This window comes from Agelaius tricolor, unplaced genomic scaffold (assembly GCF_023055355.1).
Source record: "Agelaius tricolor isolate 1412-34295 unplaced genomic scaffold, bAgeTri1.0.p SCAF_10, whole genome shotgun sequence".
NCBI classification, from domain to species: Eukaryota; Metazoa; Chordata; class Aves; order Passeriformes; family Icteridae; genus Agelaius; species Agelaius tricolor.
In genome coordinates, this window is record NW_027269270.1 from 25,400,138 (window position 1) to 25,420,011 (window position 19,874).

The following is a 19,874-nucleotide window of genomic DNA, read 5'->3' on the forward strand; positions in this document are numbered from 1 at the left end:
CAGCCACTGGGCGGTAGGTGAAGATCCCTTCTGTTTGTGGGAAGCCAATTATAACGTGGCTGACCTGCCTTGACCTGAAGATTACTGGCAGGACATCTGGGATGTCCTTGCGAGGCAGAGCTAGCTCACTGCATGTGCCAGACTCGGGGCACAGACTGATTTGTTCGTCTGGATGCAGCAACCATTCCAATACCGTGATTATAATGCAGGCTGCACAAATTGATCCTGGTCAGACTCTGTATTTATTTATTTGCTTGCACTTTGGTATCATTGCCGACATGTGAGGATAAACAGGGTTCACCTTTAGGATTTAATGAGTGGGAACAACTTACAAAGACAACAGGTCCTAGTTTCTAATCCTCTCTACCAGTTAACTCTCTCTCCCCTTTCATTATTTTTTGTTCCCTTTTTCACCTTTTATTCCAGATCTAAGATCAGCTAAAGCTTTAAAACCCCTGACAAACAAGCATCACGAAAGAGGCTGTGTGCCAGAAGCCCTTTTGGAGTAAGGCACACGCCGGGAGAGAGGTAGAGGCACAAAGAACCCCGGACGGGAGGCTAGTGGGACGTGAGAGAAGAGCTGGAACTTGTAAACCTCGGCTGAAGCAAACGGGACTGGGATTTCGGGCAGCATTTCGGTAGGGGTTGGGCGTTTATTTCCCAGCGCGGGAAGGCTGCGGGAGCGGCACCGTCCCTCGGGGGATGAGCATCCCCGGCGCGGGCCGGACTACAGCCCCCGTCATGCCACGGCGCGGGCGGGCGGTGGCGGCGAGCGCGCCTGCGCCGCCAGACGTGGCAGCAGCCGCAGCGGCGGCGGGTCCGGAGCGGGTCCGGCGCGGCGGCGGGATGGCAGCGCCGGGGCAGGGCGCGGGGGCTGCGCGGCGCCGCGGGCGGCTCCCGTCGCTCCCGCTGCTGCTGCTCGGCCTGGCGGTGAGTGGCGCCGGGGGGCGGCGGGGGCGGCGCGGGGTGTCCCCCGTCCCCGGGCCGGGGCGGGGGCGCGGCGCGGCCGGCGGAGTTGGGCGAAAGTTGGGAGCGGGACAGGCCCCCGGGGCCGGGCGCGGCGGCTCCCCCGCCGCTCGCACCCGCCGCCGCCGCGGGCGGGCTCGGCTCGGCACAGCCCGGCACAGCCCGGCATGGCCGGGCTCCGGCAGCGCTGCTCCCGGGTGTCTTCCCAGCGCTCAGCCCGTGTGCTGCTCTCCCGCTTCCCCTTTCCCTCCTTTCCCTTTCTCTCTGCCTCCCGAAGCACCGCCCGGAGGAAGCGCTCCCCGGCGTGCGGCAGCGGCTCCCCGAGCGGCGGCGGGCTGGGGCCCCGGCTGCCCCGGCCCCGGGGGCTCCGACCGGCGGCGCTTCGGTCCCAAGTTTCGTGTGGAAAGCGGTGCGGTGGCAGAGGGTTTCCAGAGGATTTCCCCCTTGGCGGCTGTTCCGCAGCGGAGCTGCCGCGCTCGGCTTTGTGCACCTGTGTGCGGCACCCCCGCCGCGGGCACCCCCGCCCCTGCGCCCCTGGCATGTGGCGCTGTCCATCCCGCTGCGCTCCCCAGAATCGGGGTGTGTGCTTCATTGACGTTACACTGACTAGAGCGCTGCTTACCTCAGGGAGGCTCCTAGACTTCCAGAAATACTTTAAAGTCTGATTTTTCTAACCTTTTTTTTTTAATCCACAGAATTTAGCATAAATAGCTCAAAAGACTAATGAAGGCATGCTTTAAAACAGTACTTTATTCCATTTATTATCATGAACTACAGTTCATCCTTCTGCCCGGGCAAATGAAGCTAATAATTAATGAAAAATTACGTTAATCTTTTTATGCACAAGTGATCTGAAACGTATTTGGAAATGCATGACTGTGGAGTGCTCACCTAGTTCATACAAATCAAGTGTGGAATTGCTAATTACCATATGCTTATTCTGTACTAATATTAGAATTGCCTTTGTGGGACAGAAAGATTCAGCCCTGCCTGATGTAGCCTTTTTGCCCCTGGCAGGGCCATGGCTCTCGGCTCATTCAGGAGGGAGGAGAAATGCTGTGCATTCTGAACAACTTTTGCGTTAAGCTTGATCTAGAATCCCAGACCTCTGCTATCTTCACTTCATTGATTTCAAGTGAAACTGAAGTCAGGCTGAACTCTCCCTAAATGCTGGAGACGTCTCAGTGTGAATTTTTTCCTCTGTGGCTTGTCTTTAATGTATGCAGTAGTTTCTCAGTGATACTTGTGGCAGTGCATTCCTCAGATTGAGCATATACTGTGGACCAAGGGAGTTACAAGTGGACTGAATTTTCCCTCTCTTCAAAATAGCTAAGCACATGGAGCTATTTCTGGTATTTCATACTATATGCACTATGACTGTCAGACCTCATCTTACTGTAACATTCATTTTATGTTAATGTAAATATTTTCCTGTGATTTTTCGTTGTAGATTAAAAGATATTTTCCCCATCTTTCTTCATATGAATCTATTGTTCCTAATTGTTCTAGTTGCCCTCTTTGACCTTTTCTGTTGCAGAGCTGGTGTCTTTGAGATGAGCAGAGGGGCCCTGCTGTTGTCAGTGAAATTATACAAAGCCATTTTAATTTATCCACATTATTATTACTTACCTTTCTTAATTTGCCACAGCAGTTTATTTGCTCTGTGATGCTTCATGCTGAGTGGATGTCTTCATTGAGCTGTTGATTCAGCTAATTCTTTCTCCTTTGCTGTGTACAAGTAGTTTAAATTATTTCTTCCAATTTGCATTATCTTGCACTTGAAGGTGTGATTTTTCATCTTGAAATATGTAACTCGCTCTACTTGAGGACTGAAAAACTAGTTTACAGCTTTACAGCTGTGACATAGCAAAACCTGCTTTTAATTTATTTTGAATAGATGTAAGGCTGTTAAATCAGGTGGTTATCAGTGTGTAAAGTTAAACTAAAGGTAATACCAACTGCTTGGTAGGTCAATGAGAAACATTTTTTTCTTCCAGCCAGTCCTTTTTCATGTATCCCAATGTGTTTTGGTTTTTTGGCATTTGTTTTGTTTGTTAGTTAGTTTTTCTGGCAGTGCTGACTACTTGCAGTGCACCTGGAACAGCAGCTAGAGTTGTGCGTGCATAGCACTTCTGAAAAATAGGGCTTATTTTTTGACCCAGAATTGGAGGTGGCTACATACATAAAAGGGAACCTACAAAGCTGGATGAAAAATATGTTTCAGTAGCTTCTAATGTAAGCTGTTAATTTGTTACCTTCAGCATCACTGTGGGTGTGTGACACACACATGAGAAAGATGGTGGGGGGATCTCTGCCTGCTGTAGTTTTATTTCTTGAATGAGTTGGAGAGCCGTGAGGAAGTTGTGGGTTCCCTGTTTGGTTTATCCCTATTTGGTTTATTACAGTGGTTGACTGTATTTCACATTCAAAGGACTGAATTTACTGTCCAAGGCACTGGGAAGGAGTTTTACACCAAGGTGGATTGGCATTTCCTCTGATGCATCAGGTGCTGTGCCTTCCCTAGCAGAAGGCAGCCACTGCTTCCTACAGGATTTTGCATCTGGGTCTGTTTGCTTTGCAAACACTGATGAATATTATCTCATACCAGTGTGGCAAAGATCAGTTTGTCTTCCAAGTGTTTGCTTAATGACAGAGAAACAGTCAAGAGTCCAGCTGGCTGAGCACTGTTGGGAAGCAGACTTTGTGGCCTGGTGCCACTCAAACCCAGTGCCTTCAAAGAAGGGCTTGGAAGGAACATTTCTGGCTTCCAGCTCCTCAAGTACTTCCTTAATCCTTAGGGAATGCACTAGTGAGCCCTGACACTGACTTGTGAATCCAGGCCTGCAGGGAGGGCTTGGCCATGACTCCCTCTGTGCTGCAGGTAGCCCTGAGCATGGCAGCAGTGGCTTGCTTCTGGTGAGTTTGCAGGCAGGGTGTGAGCCCTGCTTCACCACTGCAGTGCTCAGGTGCTGTTTCCTGTTGTGGCATTTGGGCTTGAATTCAGGAGTGCCTCTTCCCATCCAGTTACTGTTTGTACCACAGGAGCCTCTTTGGACAGTGTTTCCTGGCAGTCAGAGGGAGAGTATTGCAGAGACAAATTCCTTACTTGCTGTCCCCCCACTGTATTCATACTTTGTCCATTCCCTCTTCAAAATACGGATTTGTAAAACTCTGATGTGGGCTATGCTGTGTGTCCTCAGATGCCCTTCCCAAGTCAAACCTTGGCTTCGTTACTCCACTCCATGCCTTATGGAGGGATGTTTTCAATCCATTGAATTTAGTGCCACAGCACCTCTTTAGCTCAGAGGCCCTGGGATGTTGGAGACCCTGCCAGTGTGGTGTCATCAGAACTGCTGTTTCTGCCCAGGGGTGAGTTCATGGTGTCCTGAGCAATTGGTGATGGAAGAGGTGCTTGTTCTGTTGTTGACCATTTCTTTTGCCTTTTGGTGATGGAGTTCCTTGAATTCCTCTGTTTCAGTAAAACGGATGCAGTGAGGTATTTCTTGAGAGCTGTGGCTGGAGGAATGGAAAAACTCTGGCTGCAAATTGCATTGCACTAACTAGCATTGCCTTAAATTTCTTAGTGCAGGCAGGGTCACTTTGTAAATAAGTTGTTGTTTACCTTGTTCCTGCCACCTTTTCAAGCTTGTGAATGGCAAAAAATTGTGATAGCAAAGCAAGTCTTTAGTTTAGGCACTGCGTCAGCTGTGAGTGGCTGGTAGCATTGGTGGATGGTGCTGTGAATTGCACGCTTGCAGAACACAGATCAGAAGGGTAACTTAATTTGTGACTGTCTTGATGAGGTCCTGTCTGCTGTCTCTGGGTTTAGAGTCATATAGCCTGTTTGCTGGGTGACTGCAAATAGACTCTTTCTCTCCCCCTCCTCACTTTTCCTGGATATGGCACACCATGATGTGTGTGGTTGTGCTGCTCTAGGATCAGCTGTGTGCTGGTTTGTTCTGGTGCTGCCTTCCTTTTGCCTCTTGCAGATCACTTCCTTTCTGTGTGAATCTTGCTCCAGCTATTAAAATTAAACTTTGTATCCCATCACCTGGCAGAAGAATGTGAGGATTAATTAGTTAACGTTTGTGCAATGCTTTGAAGATAACAAATGCCATATAAAGTGCTAGAGATTTTCAGGTGTTATCTTTTGCCCTCTCTTCCTTATAAATCCCATTAATAGTGGTTCTGTCTTCTTTTTATAGTACCTCCTACGGGCTTCTTGAGTAGGTGGTATTTCTTTAAACTTCTCAAAAACCCAAATTTTAGTGGGGGATTATGTGGCATATGCTTTGCTCATGCCCTTAACTTCTGTAGCCAAATGTGCTTGCTCAGAAGTGATATCTGAAATATTATTTCATCGACAGCTTGTTTAATATATGTATGGTGCCATTGCCTGGCTTGAAGAGAGAGAGCTTCACATTCATAATAAGGAGAAAATTCTTTGTCAACGTTAGTAATTGACCCTATTACAGTCAGTTGTTAATTAGTAAATAGTTGCACAGGTTTTCCTTCACAGAGCATTGGAAACCCAGTGATAAACCATACAATTAATTTGTTACTCAGAGCCCTTAAGAACATCCTTTAGTATAGACTATTATGCCTGTAGCTTAAACCCCACTGTGTTAGAACAATATGAACAGTAGAGTCTAGTCAAATCTTGACGTCTCCATGGTATTTTTTGCTACCTTCTATATTTGGAAAGTGAACATAGCAAGTACCACCTTAAGTGGAATGTCTTATTAGTAGCGTTCTTCAGCCTAAGTTAGAGAGTACTAAGACACTCTTTGTCAGGATTTTAATTTGCCTTCCTTTGAAAACAAAAGAAAATATGATACTTACCTCTTTGCAGATATGACCCTCCGCAACAAAATGTCAGTACTGCTTCTGTTTTTTTAATTTATGGAACAGCCTGAGGTGAGAGTTAACTGATATGGATTATGTATGCAGTAAGAATGTGTTCTTCCACAGAGCTTGTGGGAATGACCAAAACCCAGGGAGTGTCCAGTGGGCATCTCTGCCGATGTAAATCTGTTGGGCAAACCCACAGTTTTCAAATGCTGTTGCTCTTGCAGTGCAGAAGTTGTTGATTTTCCTGTATGTCTGCTGGAGCCTGCTCACCTGGCTATCCCACACTGCTGTAGGTGTGGGAGTTGCTGCTCCCCACTCAGACCGTTGGTGGCTCTTTGGATTGATCACAGACATCACTGAGCAGCCTTTGTGCTGGGAGTCCTCAGCAGGTTGCATTTTGTGAGCCCACACAGGGGCAACTGGCAGAAGATGGTTTTGTGATTCCAGTGGGATTGCAGACACTCCTGCAGGGGCCGCTTCAGCTCTGACCCCTGAAGTGAGACCCAAGAGCTACTACCCTTTCTCTTCCCCACTCCACAAAGTAGTTTTTTACCAGGCTTCCTTGAGGTACCTTTGGGTAACAGGGCTAACCCGTCTCCTCCCATCTGATTTGATTAAAATGTTTCTACAGCTATTTTAGATATTAATCATGAACGAAAAAAGGGGACTGTCCTACTTATCACTATCCATCTTGGAAGGCATTTGTTACAAATGGCTCAGTGATCAAAGCAGCACAACCCTGAATGTAAATAGCAGCAGAGGGAGGGCTCCTGAGTGAAAAGCAAGCAATTATTGCACAAGGTCAAGAGTGGTTTGTATGATGAACAAGGAAGATAAAACATCTGCAGTCAAACTGTGATTCTTGTAAACAAGAAGGCTTTTGATTTGAACATCTTGTATTTTTCAGTGGGAAGGAATTGGGGGGAAGGAAGCAATGGGTCAGTTTCTCCCTTGTGCTTGCCTGGAGATGACTTAGACCTGGTATTGCCAGTGCATGCACCGTGTCTGCACCACGGGACTGACTGTGTCACCAGCTGATCTGCAGGTTTACAAACCTCTGTCACCACAGTACAGAGGTGTCCCAGCCTTCTGAAGTGAAGTGCACAGTCCATCACAGGGCTCATTTTGGGAGCTGAGCAGGAAAGGAAAGGTGAGATTCTGTCTTCTGGTTGGGATTTCTTCCCCTTGACCCCCCCCCCGCCCCCCATTTTAATGTGGCAGATGAGACCCTTGTTCGGAATGTGAACTACTCCCCTCCTAAAGAAGTTTAATAATGAAATAAAATTCAGTCATCTCCATTTCTACTTGGAATTTTGAGGCAGGTTTCCTCTTCAACTAGACTCCTAAAAAATGCCTTGTCAGACACAATCTGTTTCATATGCACAGGGTTGCTGATTGATCATATTTACAGTGGGTTGAGTGCTGTTGTCCCAAAATGAGAATGACACCAGTGGGTGGCTAAGCTAAGGCAGAAATCCGAGTCAATGTCTTCCTGAAAAAGTAGAGTTTAGAAATTGTGGTCGAGTGTAAGGCTGTGTCCCTGCCAAGCAGCAGTGGAGCTGGAGTCTGTTGTCACAGCCCCAGCTATTCTTGATGAATAGTGTGCAAATTGGCTGCTAATTATACATGTGGTAGTGTGTGCATAAAAACTGCATGTTGACATATGGATTCAGGCACCTAAGCACTGTTTCAGCTGCATATCCATTTATACTTTTTATGCATTATTTGTGTCCAGGGAAGTATATATTTCTGGCTCTTGAGTTGGAAATAGGAGAAATAGGGAGTAGTTTTTCTGTCCAGTGTACAATGCTACCCTTCTGATAGAAATCAAAATTAAATAAGGAAGATCTATTTTCTTGTTTTTAAAACTGTGTGTTTTCATTGCCCTTGATGTAAAATAAATACATAAGTAATTCTCCAGATATGCTGCTTATCCTTAGCAAAAGACCATGCTGTCACGAAGCTTTTGTGGGGAGCAACTCATAAATTGAACTGGGTTCTGTGGGAGCAGTAGTTAAGCATTTATCACATTTAATTTGAATAATAAATGTAAAATATGAAAATACATTCTTGTGCTGTTTGAAAGATATTCCCTTTTTTCATTTTAAAATGAGATTCAGAGAAGAGTAAAAACTTGAGAAATAGACTCTGCTTTCTCAGATCCTTGATAATTTTGAGAAAACATGGCCTGAGGGATGACCACATTTTTCAATAGTGTTAGTCCTGGAAGTATAATTAGCAAATAGCTATTTGCCTGTAACTCTTTGCCTCTGGGTTTCTGAAAGCTCAGATCTTCCTTGGGTACCAATTCTAAGGGAGTGGGGTTGTGGAGTGTTTACTGCTCTTTAACATGTGCATATGTTTGGCAGCTCTGCAAGGAATTAGTAGACAGTGGGGGAAAAAAAGAAAATCGAACCTTTTTGACCGATCAGACTTCTGCCACCAAGCTTGCAAGATCATATATCTAAATACAAACTTTGAAGAACAGAGACAGTTAGAACACATGGGGGTTTTGTACCTTGTACTTGAGTAGCTGTGTCTCAGCAGTTTTGAATTGACTGTCTTGGGGATTTGGGTTCACTTATGTTTTACTTGAGAGTCTTTCATGCATCTCAGACACTACAGTCACATGACTGATGTGTGACCTATGCCATAAAAATTCTGTGAAAATAAATTCAGATTGCGATCTTGAGCTGGGGAAAATCTGCAGCCTGGAATTGCTATGAGATTTGCATTTCATAGTCTGCCACGTGTAGTCTGTCTTTTTTGGAAGGTCTCCACCAAAGTTTCCTGCATCTGAGAACACCAGGTGACAGTTGTGTCACCAAGCCAGCCATGGATAAGGACCTGTTATGACAGGTAACTGTGCAAACACAGCACAAAATAAAATAGACCTTCCTTCAGTTTTGTTGCAGTTTCTCATTGCCATAACTGGCAAGGGTGGCAGAGATGTTGTCCATGTTGGTCCTATTATGCCTTTTACTTTAGCAGGTATCAGGGTGGGCAGCTTCTTGAGAAAAATACTTGGAGCACTTCTTAACTTTTCAGAGGTGGTCATGAATAGATTTTAAAGCTTTAGGATGCTCAAGTGACAAGAGAGTTTAGCTTGTTTCTTATTTATAGATTTCCATATGTGTGAATGTAGCACTTCCTGACGCATATGAGAAGAGGCTTCCTGCCCAGGAGGGACTGTCACCTTTCTTGACCTTTTCTTTTTTTAATATGCGCTTGTCTCCTCTTGTGCCCTGGATTTAAACAAGAAGCAGTGTGCTTGATTGGGCAGTGCCTGGCTGATGAGCTCCCCTGCAAAATGTCTGGAGTAAATCTACCTGAGTCATGGCTTACAAATAAATTCATATAGCACAGTACATGCAAATTAGCTTCATCTTTGCTGCTGCTTTACCTATGGGCTGTGCAGGAACATGCGCTTGGTTTTCTGTGGAAGAGTGCAACTGCTTCCATAGAATTCTTTTTTCCTATCCTCTTAATTTTACATTGTTGCCAGAACTAGTGGCTGTAGGCCTGGTGAGGCTGTAGCTGCTGGTACAGTCATCACTGCTGTGACTCTAGAGCAGGGCAAAGCAGCCCCGTGTTTGGGACAGATGTCTGGTAGAATTGACTCCTTGATATCCCTTGCCGTCAACAGAGCTGGTAGGGAAGACAGAGGTTCTTCTGGAGGTTTAGCTATAAACCAGCCTCTCGTTTATTTCTAGGTTGGGTATTGATTAATTTCAGCAAGAGAAAGTTGGAGAGTGTGGAACTACTTAATTCTTATCAGTTTGCAAATATCATGTAGTACAAACAGAATTGGGGCTGGTGAATTTCTCTGCTCAGCCGATAACCTCCCAGTGTTGCAGTGGCTGCCTTAGATGTGCAAGCAGGGCATTTCTGTCCCGCTCGATGCCTTTGGCTTGGACCTTTTGGGTTTTATAACCAGGAAAGCCTGCAACATTAATCTTAATTAAAGGGAGATGATGATTTATTCAGCTGGGTGACTGGTGTGCTTGTATGCACAATGCCTTTCCCAGTGGGTTTTGGGCTAAACCATGGGAACAAAGAGAGCTACTGTAGTAAAACTGCAGGAAAATGAGTAGCATGTATTGATTTGATACTTGGAGAGGAATTTGGCAAAGAAGCAGTGGATATATGCAATGTGACATGCATCTCCCTCCAAGTCCCTGCTGTTCCACCAGTGCAGTGGGTTTTCTGTTCGTGGCAAGACCAACAAGGCACTAGTTAAAGCTGTCATTGTTTTCAGAATCCAATTTTTCAAGAAGTTTACAGCTCTGCCATTTTAAGGAAAGAAAGAAAAAAAAAGAGAGAAAATTCCTGAAACTGGCAAAAGAGCCTTTCTAACTGGAAAAGACATGGAATGACTATAATTAAAACCATAAAATGGTGTGCATTTGAAGAGAGCTCAAAGATCATCTCGTTCTAACACCCCTCTTCTGAGCTGTTGGTAAGCACTTTAAACAAAGTTTACAGTATCATTTGGTGTCATGTTGAAAGTGGCATTTGTGGGATGTTTTAGTCTAATTGCTTCTTTTTGATAGAGTTCACAGACTAGAATATCCTTGAGTCCAGTTTTTTAAGCCAAATGAGCAACCTGTAGTTTCACTTTTTTCCTGTGTTCAGCCTTAGTTTCAGTTAAGCTTATTTATTGTCTTCTGTAACTCAATGCATAAATAAAACTATAAGACGCTATTTTGAATCGTTACAAAAATTAAAGTGAAGGGAAGAATTTTTTTAAAAAAATACTTAGCTTTAAAAAGATCTGCCTGTAATGCTGGATTAATTTCTCCTGTGCAGCGTCTGGTATTGATGGTTTTGGGCAGGACTATTCATGTCTGTGTCGCCTCATTTAGCCCAACTGTATTTGCCTGCTTTGACTGGCAACACCACGTATTCATCTCAGAAAATACACAAATGATACACATACATCAGCCTAAAGTAGGAAGGTTGAGCCCTGGACATCTGGGTTTAGAAGAATGTGAGTCTTTTGGTCAAATTAAAGCATCAAGGACATTTATGCTGAAGGTAGAGGCTGACTTGCAGATGTGTTCACTTCCTTCTCAAGTCTGATCATCTGGCCAGCAGGGCCCAGTGGTGGGATCCCTGCCTGCAGAGTGGGGTGACTTGTTCACTCTTAGATTTTGTGTTATAGGTGTATTTTCTGGTAACTTCTAAGTTCTCAAACATCTTGGTTGTTTTGAGGATGATCTCCATCTCAGCTCAGCTTCTCTCCATTACCTCGTATGTCCCAGGATTCCCCTCATGCCCTTTTCCACATGTAAAGACTTGTGGCATTTATACAGTCTGCTTTGTAGGTGCAGGTTTTGTTTCTCAGCTTCAGTGACTGTGGTGCTTGGAAGTAGCTGAATTTGAATGAAGTGCGTGCCTGGGGCTGTGTGTTCTGACTTCATTGGCTTAGTCCCTTCTTTAAATACTGCATGATGTAACGCATGAGATGCAAGAGCTGCCTTTTGTTTCTTCACATCCACTGTGGACGTATTTTCCAGCCTGGTTGGAGTAAGGCACAATCAAAATCAGTTCTGTAATTAAGGAAATGTTGAACCTCTTGTGTGTGTTAGGCAAATGAGCTAAAGCTTTTAGCCAAGCAATTAAGTGTTAAGGTTTTACTGTAAGGTGAATGGAAACTAGATAATTTCTCCAGCTAAGCTTCCCTTAATCATTCCATTAGCACGAATTCAGTACAGTGCAGAAAGGAAGCAGCATAGCCTGATGGATAAGATTATTATTATATTATTATTATTGAAGAATATTGCAGTAAGAATAAGCAGTAAATGCCCCAGCTGAGGTTATGGTCATAATTTGATATGAGCTTTACTTCATGACAGTCAAACTCTGCTCTGGAACTGTTGTGATTTAAATAGAGTAAAAGATGCAGTGGAAAAAAAAAACTCATTTGCATAGATTAGGAGCTGAGATGCAGAGAGATTAAGTGCTGTGTCTTCCAGGTGGCCAGTGGAAGCTGAACAAGGCACTGCTGTGTGTGTGACACAGCGTGGGCACTGGGAAACATGAGCCCTGCTCCACTTTGGAAGGGTGGGTGGGAGAGGGTTGTGCTTAGTGCTCTAATGCGGATGCTGGCTTGCTTGCATTTTCTGGTCTCATTTCCTACATCTGCTCCCTGTCAGTGTGGGTTATTTTAACTTCATGACTGTCTTCTGTAGGGTATCAAAGTACTGGATTGAGTTCGCAACATATTCAGAGATGTAGGGACAAGAGTGCTCTCAAAGTGGCAATTTGCTGCTTCTCTTGGTAAAGTATATTCAGTTTACATAGAATTGTTATCTGATTATCTGATTTGGGAGCAAACTTTTAAAGGGGTGGCATCTTAAGTAAAACTGTATTTCTTGATGTTTTGTTCATTTTTCCATGTAAGGGTACTTGTTAGGAATGTATTGACCCAGTTTCAATAAATCACGTGCCTGGCATTTTTTCTTTTGGTTTTGCTGATCAAATCAATGTGATAGCCTATTTAAGGCAGCATGTCTCAAGATTATTAAAAAATATGATGGCAATTTGCAAAAGCAGGTTATCTTTTTATTTGTGACTGATGTTTTTGGCTCTCTGTTTCCCCAGGCATTCTTGCCAGCATTCGTGTACTCATTGAAGGTGTCTCCACTCATAGAAAAAATAAGTGATCACAAGGATTTTAAGAAGCTTCTCAGGACACGGAATAACGTACTGGTGCTCTATTCCAAATCTGGTAAGTCTTTTTTTTCTTTCTTTTTTTCTTTGATGTTACAGCTCTTTGTGCCCAGCAAGGTGTGTACCAAGGGGCTTCTGTGTGACTGCAAGGGCTCCTTGGGGACTGGAGTCCTTTGTTTTAATTCAGAGGCTCCTGATGTTTCAAGACTGGAGTCATCTTAATTCAGCCTTCTAATTGCTCTGTCACATTGGCAAAAATGTACTTTATTCTGGCTTTGTCTCCAGAACTGGCTCCCTTGTAATAAGAGCTTTCTGGTGTGTTTAGCACAGTAGTTTGCAAGTTTTGATTTCCTGGTGACACTGAAAGGCGTAATGAATAGTTACAGAACTGAAATCAATCCATCTTTGCTTCTGACAGTTTTGAGTGTCCCATAGTTGTCTTTCAGCTTTAATTAAAAAAATATAAAAATAAAAAAAGAACTGTTGTGTAAGATGGAAAATTACTCATTTCACATTATGCCACCTGTCCCCTTGAATCTTTTTGTTGGTTCCTCTGTCATTCAGGCTCACCTTTCTAGCTGTCTACTAAACTGTTTGCTCTTCCTTTGCTCTGTTCTGCTCCTGCTCTACCTTTTCTCCTTTCTTGCCTTGTTTTTTTTGGGGGGGTGTTTTGCGCAACACCATGTAAAATCAAGAAACTATCTTTAAACTCCATACACAAGTGCAGAATGCTGTTTTGAGTGTGGAAGTCACTGGACAGCAAGAAGTAAAATGTGTAATTAAGATGATTTTCCTTCGTGCTGTATTGTTTTTGTTGTTGCTTCCCTCTTTTTCCTGTAGGCAGACAGGACAAGATAATGCCTTGTTTGTGTTGGGTCCTCCTTTTCTGACCTTTTCTGTTGCAAAAGTCTTACGTCAATTAAACACAATGGTGGTAGCATTGCTCTGGGTTCATAGTGTATCAAATTGGAGCAGCATAGGGTGACCAATATCCTCCTCCCTCTGCCCCCCAGTATTAGAGAATTTTGCAGACAAGGATATTCAGGTCCTGGAGTAATTAACTTTATTTCCTAAAGATATGCTTATTCTGAAACAGTTAAAATTATATAAGTGGCGTATTTTTTTATTGAAATACTTGTGTTTTGCTCTGGTGGGGAACTTTGAGCACTTGAACTTGGTCAAATGGTTTTGTAGTAACAGGTTCAAAGTGAAAATCATAAAAGAGTTTCTAATGCTTTTTGATTTTTGAAAGGAACACTTTAGATAAAAAGACGTCTGTATTATTCAGCTTCTTAAAGGGAAAATTTTCTTTTACGCTTAATATTTTAAGTGGTGGTTGCTTTCATTTTTAGCAGCACAACCAGAACACTTCAGCTGTGACACTCATCTAATAAATGTTGCCCTATGGGCATTGTTCAAAAGCCATGTTATGGAGATTTCTTTTTTTCTGTTTTTGTTATTTAATTGGTTGGTTTTAGCAGTCTAAAGCACTGCATGCAGAGCTGACTGTGGAATTAATGTTTCTTCCTGGAACAGTGATCCTTGCACAATTTTAAATCTCTTGCCCAGCAGTCACTCAGAAAGAGGGGAGGGGAAAAAAGAGATGGGAATTTGGAGGTGTAATTTCAATCCCAGATATACATCCCCCAGCTGTGATGAGATGTTGGCTGGCATTTGGTCATACTGCTGGAACAAAGGCTTTACTTCCCAGCTGAGCAGAACTAGATGTCACTTTCTATTGCAATCAGAAAATTCATTGGTTTTGGGAGGTGTCATAATTTGTGGGAGATTTTAGTTCCCCTTGCCAGCTGGGTGTCCTACCAAGGGTACTCAGCTACTGAGTCTTCTGGGACAAGCTGAAGGCTTATTTTTAAAAGTGTATTTGCCAAACTGTTCCATTCCAAATACAAAGAATTCCCTCACCTGTCTAACTCCCTGTGTTGGTGAGAGGTGGCAGTTGCATGTTCTGGGTATGGGGGTATGAGAGTTTCTGGAGAGCTGATATGTGTGGGTTGGTGTCTCTGATAGCATCAGGCCCAAGCAAAGTCTGTAAAATACAAAAAGGCTGTTTCTGGCTCAGGAGATTGTTGAGGTAAAACTTGTGAAGGTTTAGAGATTATTTGATAGGTTATCCCTACATGCTGGCTCTGCTTGTCTACTCTGACATCTGCAGGTCCTCACTTCCTCAAATGCTGGAGACAAGATATTGGTCTGCAGAAGCATTCTGTCTGTCCCAATATTGCCATTCTTACATTCAGTTACTTGAAGTAGTTGTGAAGATCTGAAAGAGGCCCTGGGTTTCTATTTTCTGCTTATTGAGGAAGGAAACAGTTCCTGTTAGATTTTTTTGGGGAATGGATACTTATTTGTACTGCTATATTTTTCTCTCTTCTGTTTATTTTTAATACCATTTATAAGACTGTTTTGGAATGGTAGTGATTTGCAAAACCTACACATGTGGCATGGCATTATAAAAATCTCTGTTGGGTATTTATAATACAGCCAGTACTTGGAAGGACCTTTTCTGGGTACTGCTTATGACTGTTGGTTTGGGTATCTCCCAGGGTTGTTATGAGGATAAAGTCTGTTATTTTCTGTGTATGGCTGGGGTAGAATTAGGGAGGCAGAGATGCTGAATGACTTGCCCTTACAGCTGATGAAAGTCCTGAATGAAATTGCTCTAATTAGCAGGCTGTGGTACAAACTGGTTCATGCCCAGCCACAGGGAAGAAGGCAGGGTTGGGATGGAAGCTGTAGGAGAGGACACCGTATAGCTCTGTAAATGCAGCTCAGGGAACATGTCTGGAAATACCAATTTTACTGTTTTGTTTAAGGGGGTAGAGGGAAAGAGCAACCAGCTTCACCTGCAGCCAGCTTTCCTTCTAGTTTACAGAAGATTTTACTGATCGCTGTTACACAGGTTTCTTCAAATGAGACAAAATGTTCTTTGGGTGCTTCAGAACATAGAAATGCAACGTTGTGTTGTTTTATATGGAGCAGTAATGCTGTTATTAATAGAGTTTTATTATTTAATTTTGTCTTCCAGCCACTGCTGCTGAAAGCTCCCTCAGATTACTGTCCAGTGTGGCCCAGGAGGTGAAAGGACGAGGTACTATAAGCTGGATAGACTGTGGGTACGTGTTGTGCTCTTTTCCTTCTTATTTTCCCTTTCCCCTTTTGACTTTTATTGCTATCTTAGCTTTTTTGTTGGCTCTGAAACTTTTTGCCTTTAAGTGGACACATAATTCTGTGTAGTTTCTTCTATAGGGAGCTTATATCTTACCATCTTCTCTTCCTTTGAACAAGTGGAGGGGAATAATTTTTTTCCTTATGGCTGTTGTTACTTCTCTGGCAGCATGTTTTTCAGCCTGAAGCTGAGACCCCAGCTAACATTGCCTTTCATAGGCGACACACAGGGTGCTTTTTTTCCAAAGCCAGGGGAGGAGGAATCTCACATGTTGTGCTTCAGCTGGAGGGCAGTGCAATTCTGCTCTGGCAGCAAATGTTGTGTGAGCAGTAAGGCTGTTTGCTTGGTTTTGAAGTATCCACCCATTTGTGTTTCTCAATAAAATGTGCTTTCTTTTAAAGACCTTCTTCTATGCTGGTATAAGTTGTGGCAATTTTTAACGTGAAGGCAGAGTAACTTGTTTTTGTAAGTGGTTGTGTGTGTGGGGAGGAATGAACAGGTGTGTACTTTCTGGTTTGCAGATGCGAAAATCTCCGCTGTGGTTCAACTCAATAACAGTTTGCTTGTGGTTTTAGCTTGTGTATTGTAGTGCCTCTGCAGCTTTGAGAGCTTTGCCTGCAGGTGGCAAGTTCCCCTTCCTGCACTGCAGAGGAGCAGCTTGCTGCCTACCTGTGTGTTTGGGTGGATTGCCATGGTATGAACAGATTGTACACTGTGCACAAATGTAAGTCAGCTCTGCACATCATGTGGCTCCCTTAAAATTACACTTTTGAAACTAACCCTCATCCATCAAACAGTGACCCAGAATAAGTCATTGGTAAATTGGAAGTTAATGTGGGTTTGTGATTATTATTAACCTGCCCTGCTCCCCCCGCTGCCACCAGGCAGGTATCTCTCCTGTGGAGTCCTCTGCTTCTGCCTTCTGTTTGCATTCTGCTGGGGCTCATCCAAGTGCACACACACTTTCATCTCTGCCCAACTGGTGGGGACAGAGTTCCAAGTCATCTGCTGGCAGAAAGCAGGGCTGTTCCTCAGAGGTCAGTGAAGCCTGCACCACTTGCCACCTGCTGAAAAGCCAGTGGACAAATTGTATTGACTCTGACAAGGTGAAGGTCGTGAGGAGACCTGGCATACCTCTGAAATCCATGAAAATCAGTCTTCATTTCTAAGAAAAGCACTGATAAGTAATTTTTTGTTGTCAATAGTGAGGGCTAGCAAATAGGATACTGAGCCAGCCTCTTGGCTTCAGTTTCTAATCAGCTTCAGTTTCTGGTTATAGAGTGCTTGCTATCCTTTTGTGTCTTTTGTTTTAGGCTATCTCTGTGTTGGGGGACTTACTGCTTACTCTGTGTGTGTGTATGTGGTATGATGCTGGATGATGGATGATGAGGCCGTTCAGCTGGCCCTTCAAAATGCTGCTGTAATACAACTAAACAAGAACTCTGTTCGGGATTTATTTTAGTTCTGGGTTGGAGAAGGAAAGATTTAGTGTTTAGGACTTCAGCTTGAAATCCAGGGAAGTTTTGGCACTTAGTTCAACAGGTCAGTTTCCACTCCTGAGTTTGTAAGTAATGGTGATGAGGAGGGAAATGTATTGTTTGGTTTTGCTGTAAAATAAAATTCAATTAATCAAACCCTAATATACTCTCATTTTCCAAATGTTGGCATCTAGACCAAACTTTGTTATGGAAGCTACTTGCAATAAATTTATTTTCAAGTCTCTCCCACGCAGTGCTTTAATACTTTTCATAGGAAGCTGGGTATATGCAGTGCCTTTCCTCTCACCATGAGGGGGAAATATTGAAAGGTGAGTTAATCTCAGACAGTGAAGCAGTGAGGTGAAAGTCATGCTGTAACGGGTTGAGACACCTGAGAATAGATTGGTAGGTTGCCAAAATTTTCTTTGACACCAGTAATGCTACAATCAGATTACCACTTCCTGAGTGGCAGGCAGTGACCAGGATGTTGTAACAAGGCAATAGGTGTAATTCTCTCTTTGAGGGTAAAGCAGAGCTGTCTTTCATGTCTTGTTTGGGAAGCACCTGGAAAAAATAGCTGGGCATTTTTCAGAGATGGACTTCTATCCTTCTGTCACTCCTGCTGAGGGATACTATAACAGGGTCTGTGAACTTGCTTCATGGGGCAAGGTGAGCTGGAAGACAGGCTTGTGGTAAAGGAGGTCTTGGTGGATGCAAAAAGAAACCCTAAACAAAAAGTTTGAGGCTAAACCAAGTTTTGTGGTTGATTTGCTTGTTAACTTCTGAAGCATTCTGAAATCAATCTAGTAGTGTTGAGGTAGCTTTTAAACAATTTTTTTTTCATGAGAGGTTTTTTCCTTTGCTTATTGCTTTTTAAAAAATTATATACAGGTGGCTGCACCTGTATACAATATAGCAGGCTGTCACCTGCTGCAGTGACAGTACCAGAGGCTGCAGTAGTGCTGTCTGCCCCAGGTCACAGAGGGCCTGGACAGCTGAGTCCTGCCAGAGCGGCTCAAGCCATTCTCCTGCAGCAAATATGCTGGGAGCCTTATTTGCAAGTCTTCATGCTGAAACAAACAGCACACAGATGCAGGGATATTTACAGCACAGGCTCAATTTGTTTTACAAATACTGACAAGAAATGTCTTGTTTGGCAGCAATATTTAGTGGGAAATTTTGGCTTTGCTCTTCACATCCTGCTGTACTGGGCTTCTTTGCCTTCGGATCCAAGCGTTGGCAGGGCTGGCATGCATGCGGAGTTGTGGTTTGTGCCTCTGCTTCCCTGTGGCGATGATGGCAGCCTTTTCTTTCATTTTTCTTTACTGATGGTGCTTTTTTTTTGTTACTTGTAATTCTCCTTCCCCTCATTTTCAAGAGAAGGCAAGAACATTCCGCTGCGTGGACAGAGTTCAGTGTGGGTTGCTAAGTCTCAGCAGCATGTTCTGTATTTCATGTGGTGGAGGGGAGTGTGCAGGTTTGTGGCTGAAGTGTGGCATTCAGGACTTCCTGAATGCTGGTCTGCATGGAAACCATGCTCCTTGGCCTTGGCTTCTGTTGTGTCTGTGGTTTAAGACAGGGATTAGCTTTGAACTTTCAGTTCCAGATTGAGTGTCTCAGAGAGAGAGGGAAGTTAATTTTTCAGCATGGTGTGGGGAAATACTTGGTTTCTGGCTGAGACAGTGTTGAGTAGAGGAGGGTGCCACTTAGTTTGTCACTTGGAGGCAGGGTAGCAGAGATCCCCAGCATGCTGGGGCTTGGGAAGTGTAGGGCTGGAAATGCCATGTGCCCGCCTTTCCTACACAGCTGGGCTTACTTGTGCCAAGTGCCGTGCTGGGGTGTGACCCCCCTGCATGTGGCACTGTAGATAAGGTCCTGGACTGGGAGAGCTCAGTCTGTTCCTGCAGGCAGATCCACACCTCCTCCTAGAGATGAAGGGAGAGCTCGAGAATTGCTCCCAGCATTGAAGTGGTCACTGTTTGCTGCTGTGTGCTGAGATAGCATATGTGGCTCTATACATGGTTAAATGTGAAGCTATTTCAATTGTGAATGAAAGACCCAGCAGTGATGTGACAAAAATATGCTTTATTTTAGCCTTTACATGTTTTAATTAGGAAGTCTTTGCTGAGGCGTTTGACGTTGAATGAATGGTGGTGTGAGAGACAAGAGAATACTGAACTAATTATGCCTGATGAGATGCATGGTATTGGGGATGGAGCACAACATTGCAGGTTGCTAAATCTCCAGTGTTCCAGAGAGATGGAGTAGGCACCTTGGGAGCAAATGTTCTGGGGCTCATGTCTGGGGACGTGCCACGTTAATAGGAGCTTGGAGTCACAGCTTCTGTTCCCGACTCTGCTAATGAGTCACTTCTTGTTACTTTGTGCAGTTACAAAAGGTGTATCTGTTTTCCAGGCAACTGGGTAAATATTGCCTGATTCATTAGTCAATGTTTATAAAGAGTGTGGAGAACTTTGAAAGGAAAAATGCTGCAGCAGCATGAATGGGTGCTCTTTAGGGCATTCTGGTGAAATTGGAATGGGTATGTAAGAAAGCAGGAGATTGGGCTATTTATTGAATTATTTTTTAGTTGTAGGCTGATAGAAATTGGGAAGATTGAAGGACATCATAGGGAATTGAAAGCTTAGGATATCTGCAAAAAAGCACAAAAGGACATGATATTTTCTATCTCAGAGACTGGCTGCTGCTAACTCTGG

The 19,874-nt window shown here is 43.9% G+C and overlaps 1 protein-coding gene across 1 annotated transcript in view; it reads left to right on the forward strand.

Moving 5' to 3' along the window:
• The first annotated feature begins 781 nt into the window (after positions 1–781).
• The window catches only part of PDIA5 (protein disulfide isomerase family A member 5), a 97,770-nt gene continuing 78,677 nt past the window's right edge, over positions 782–19,874 (forward strand). The window contains exons 1-3 of the mRNA XM_071435285.1: positions 782–930; positions 12,424–12,550; positions 15,539–15,626. Coding sequence (XP_071291386.1) covers positions 847–930; positions 12,424–12,550; positions 15,539–15,626 — 299 coding nt within the window. The 5' untranslated portion in view covers positions 782–846. The remainder of the gene's footprint in view (positions 931–12,423; positions 12,551–15,538; positions 15,627–19,874) is intronic.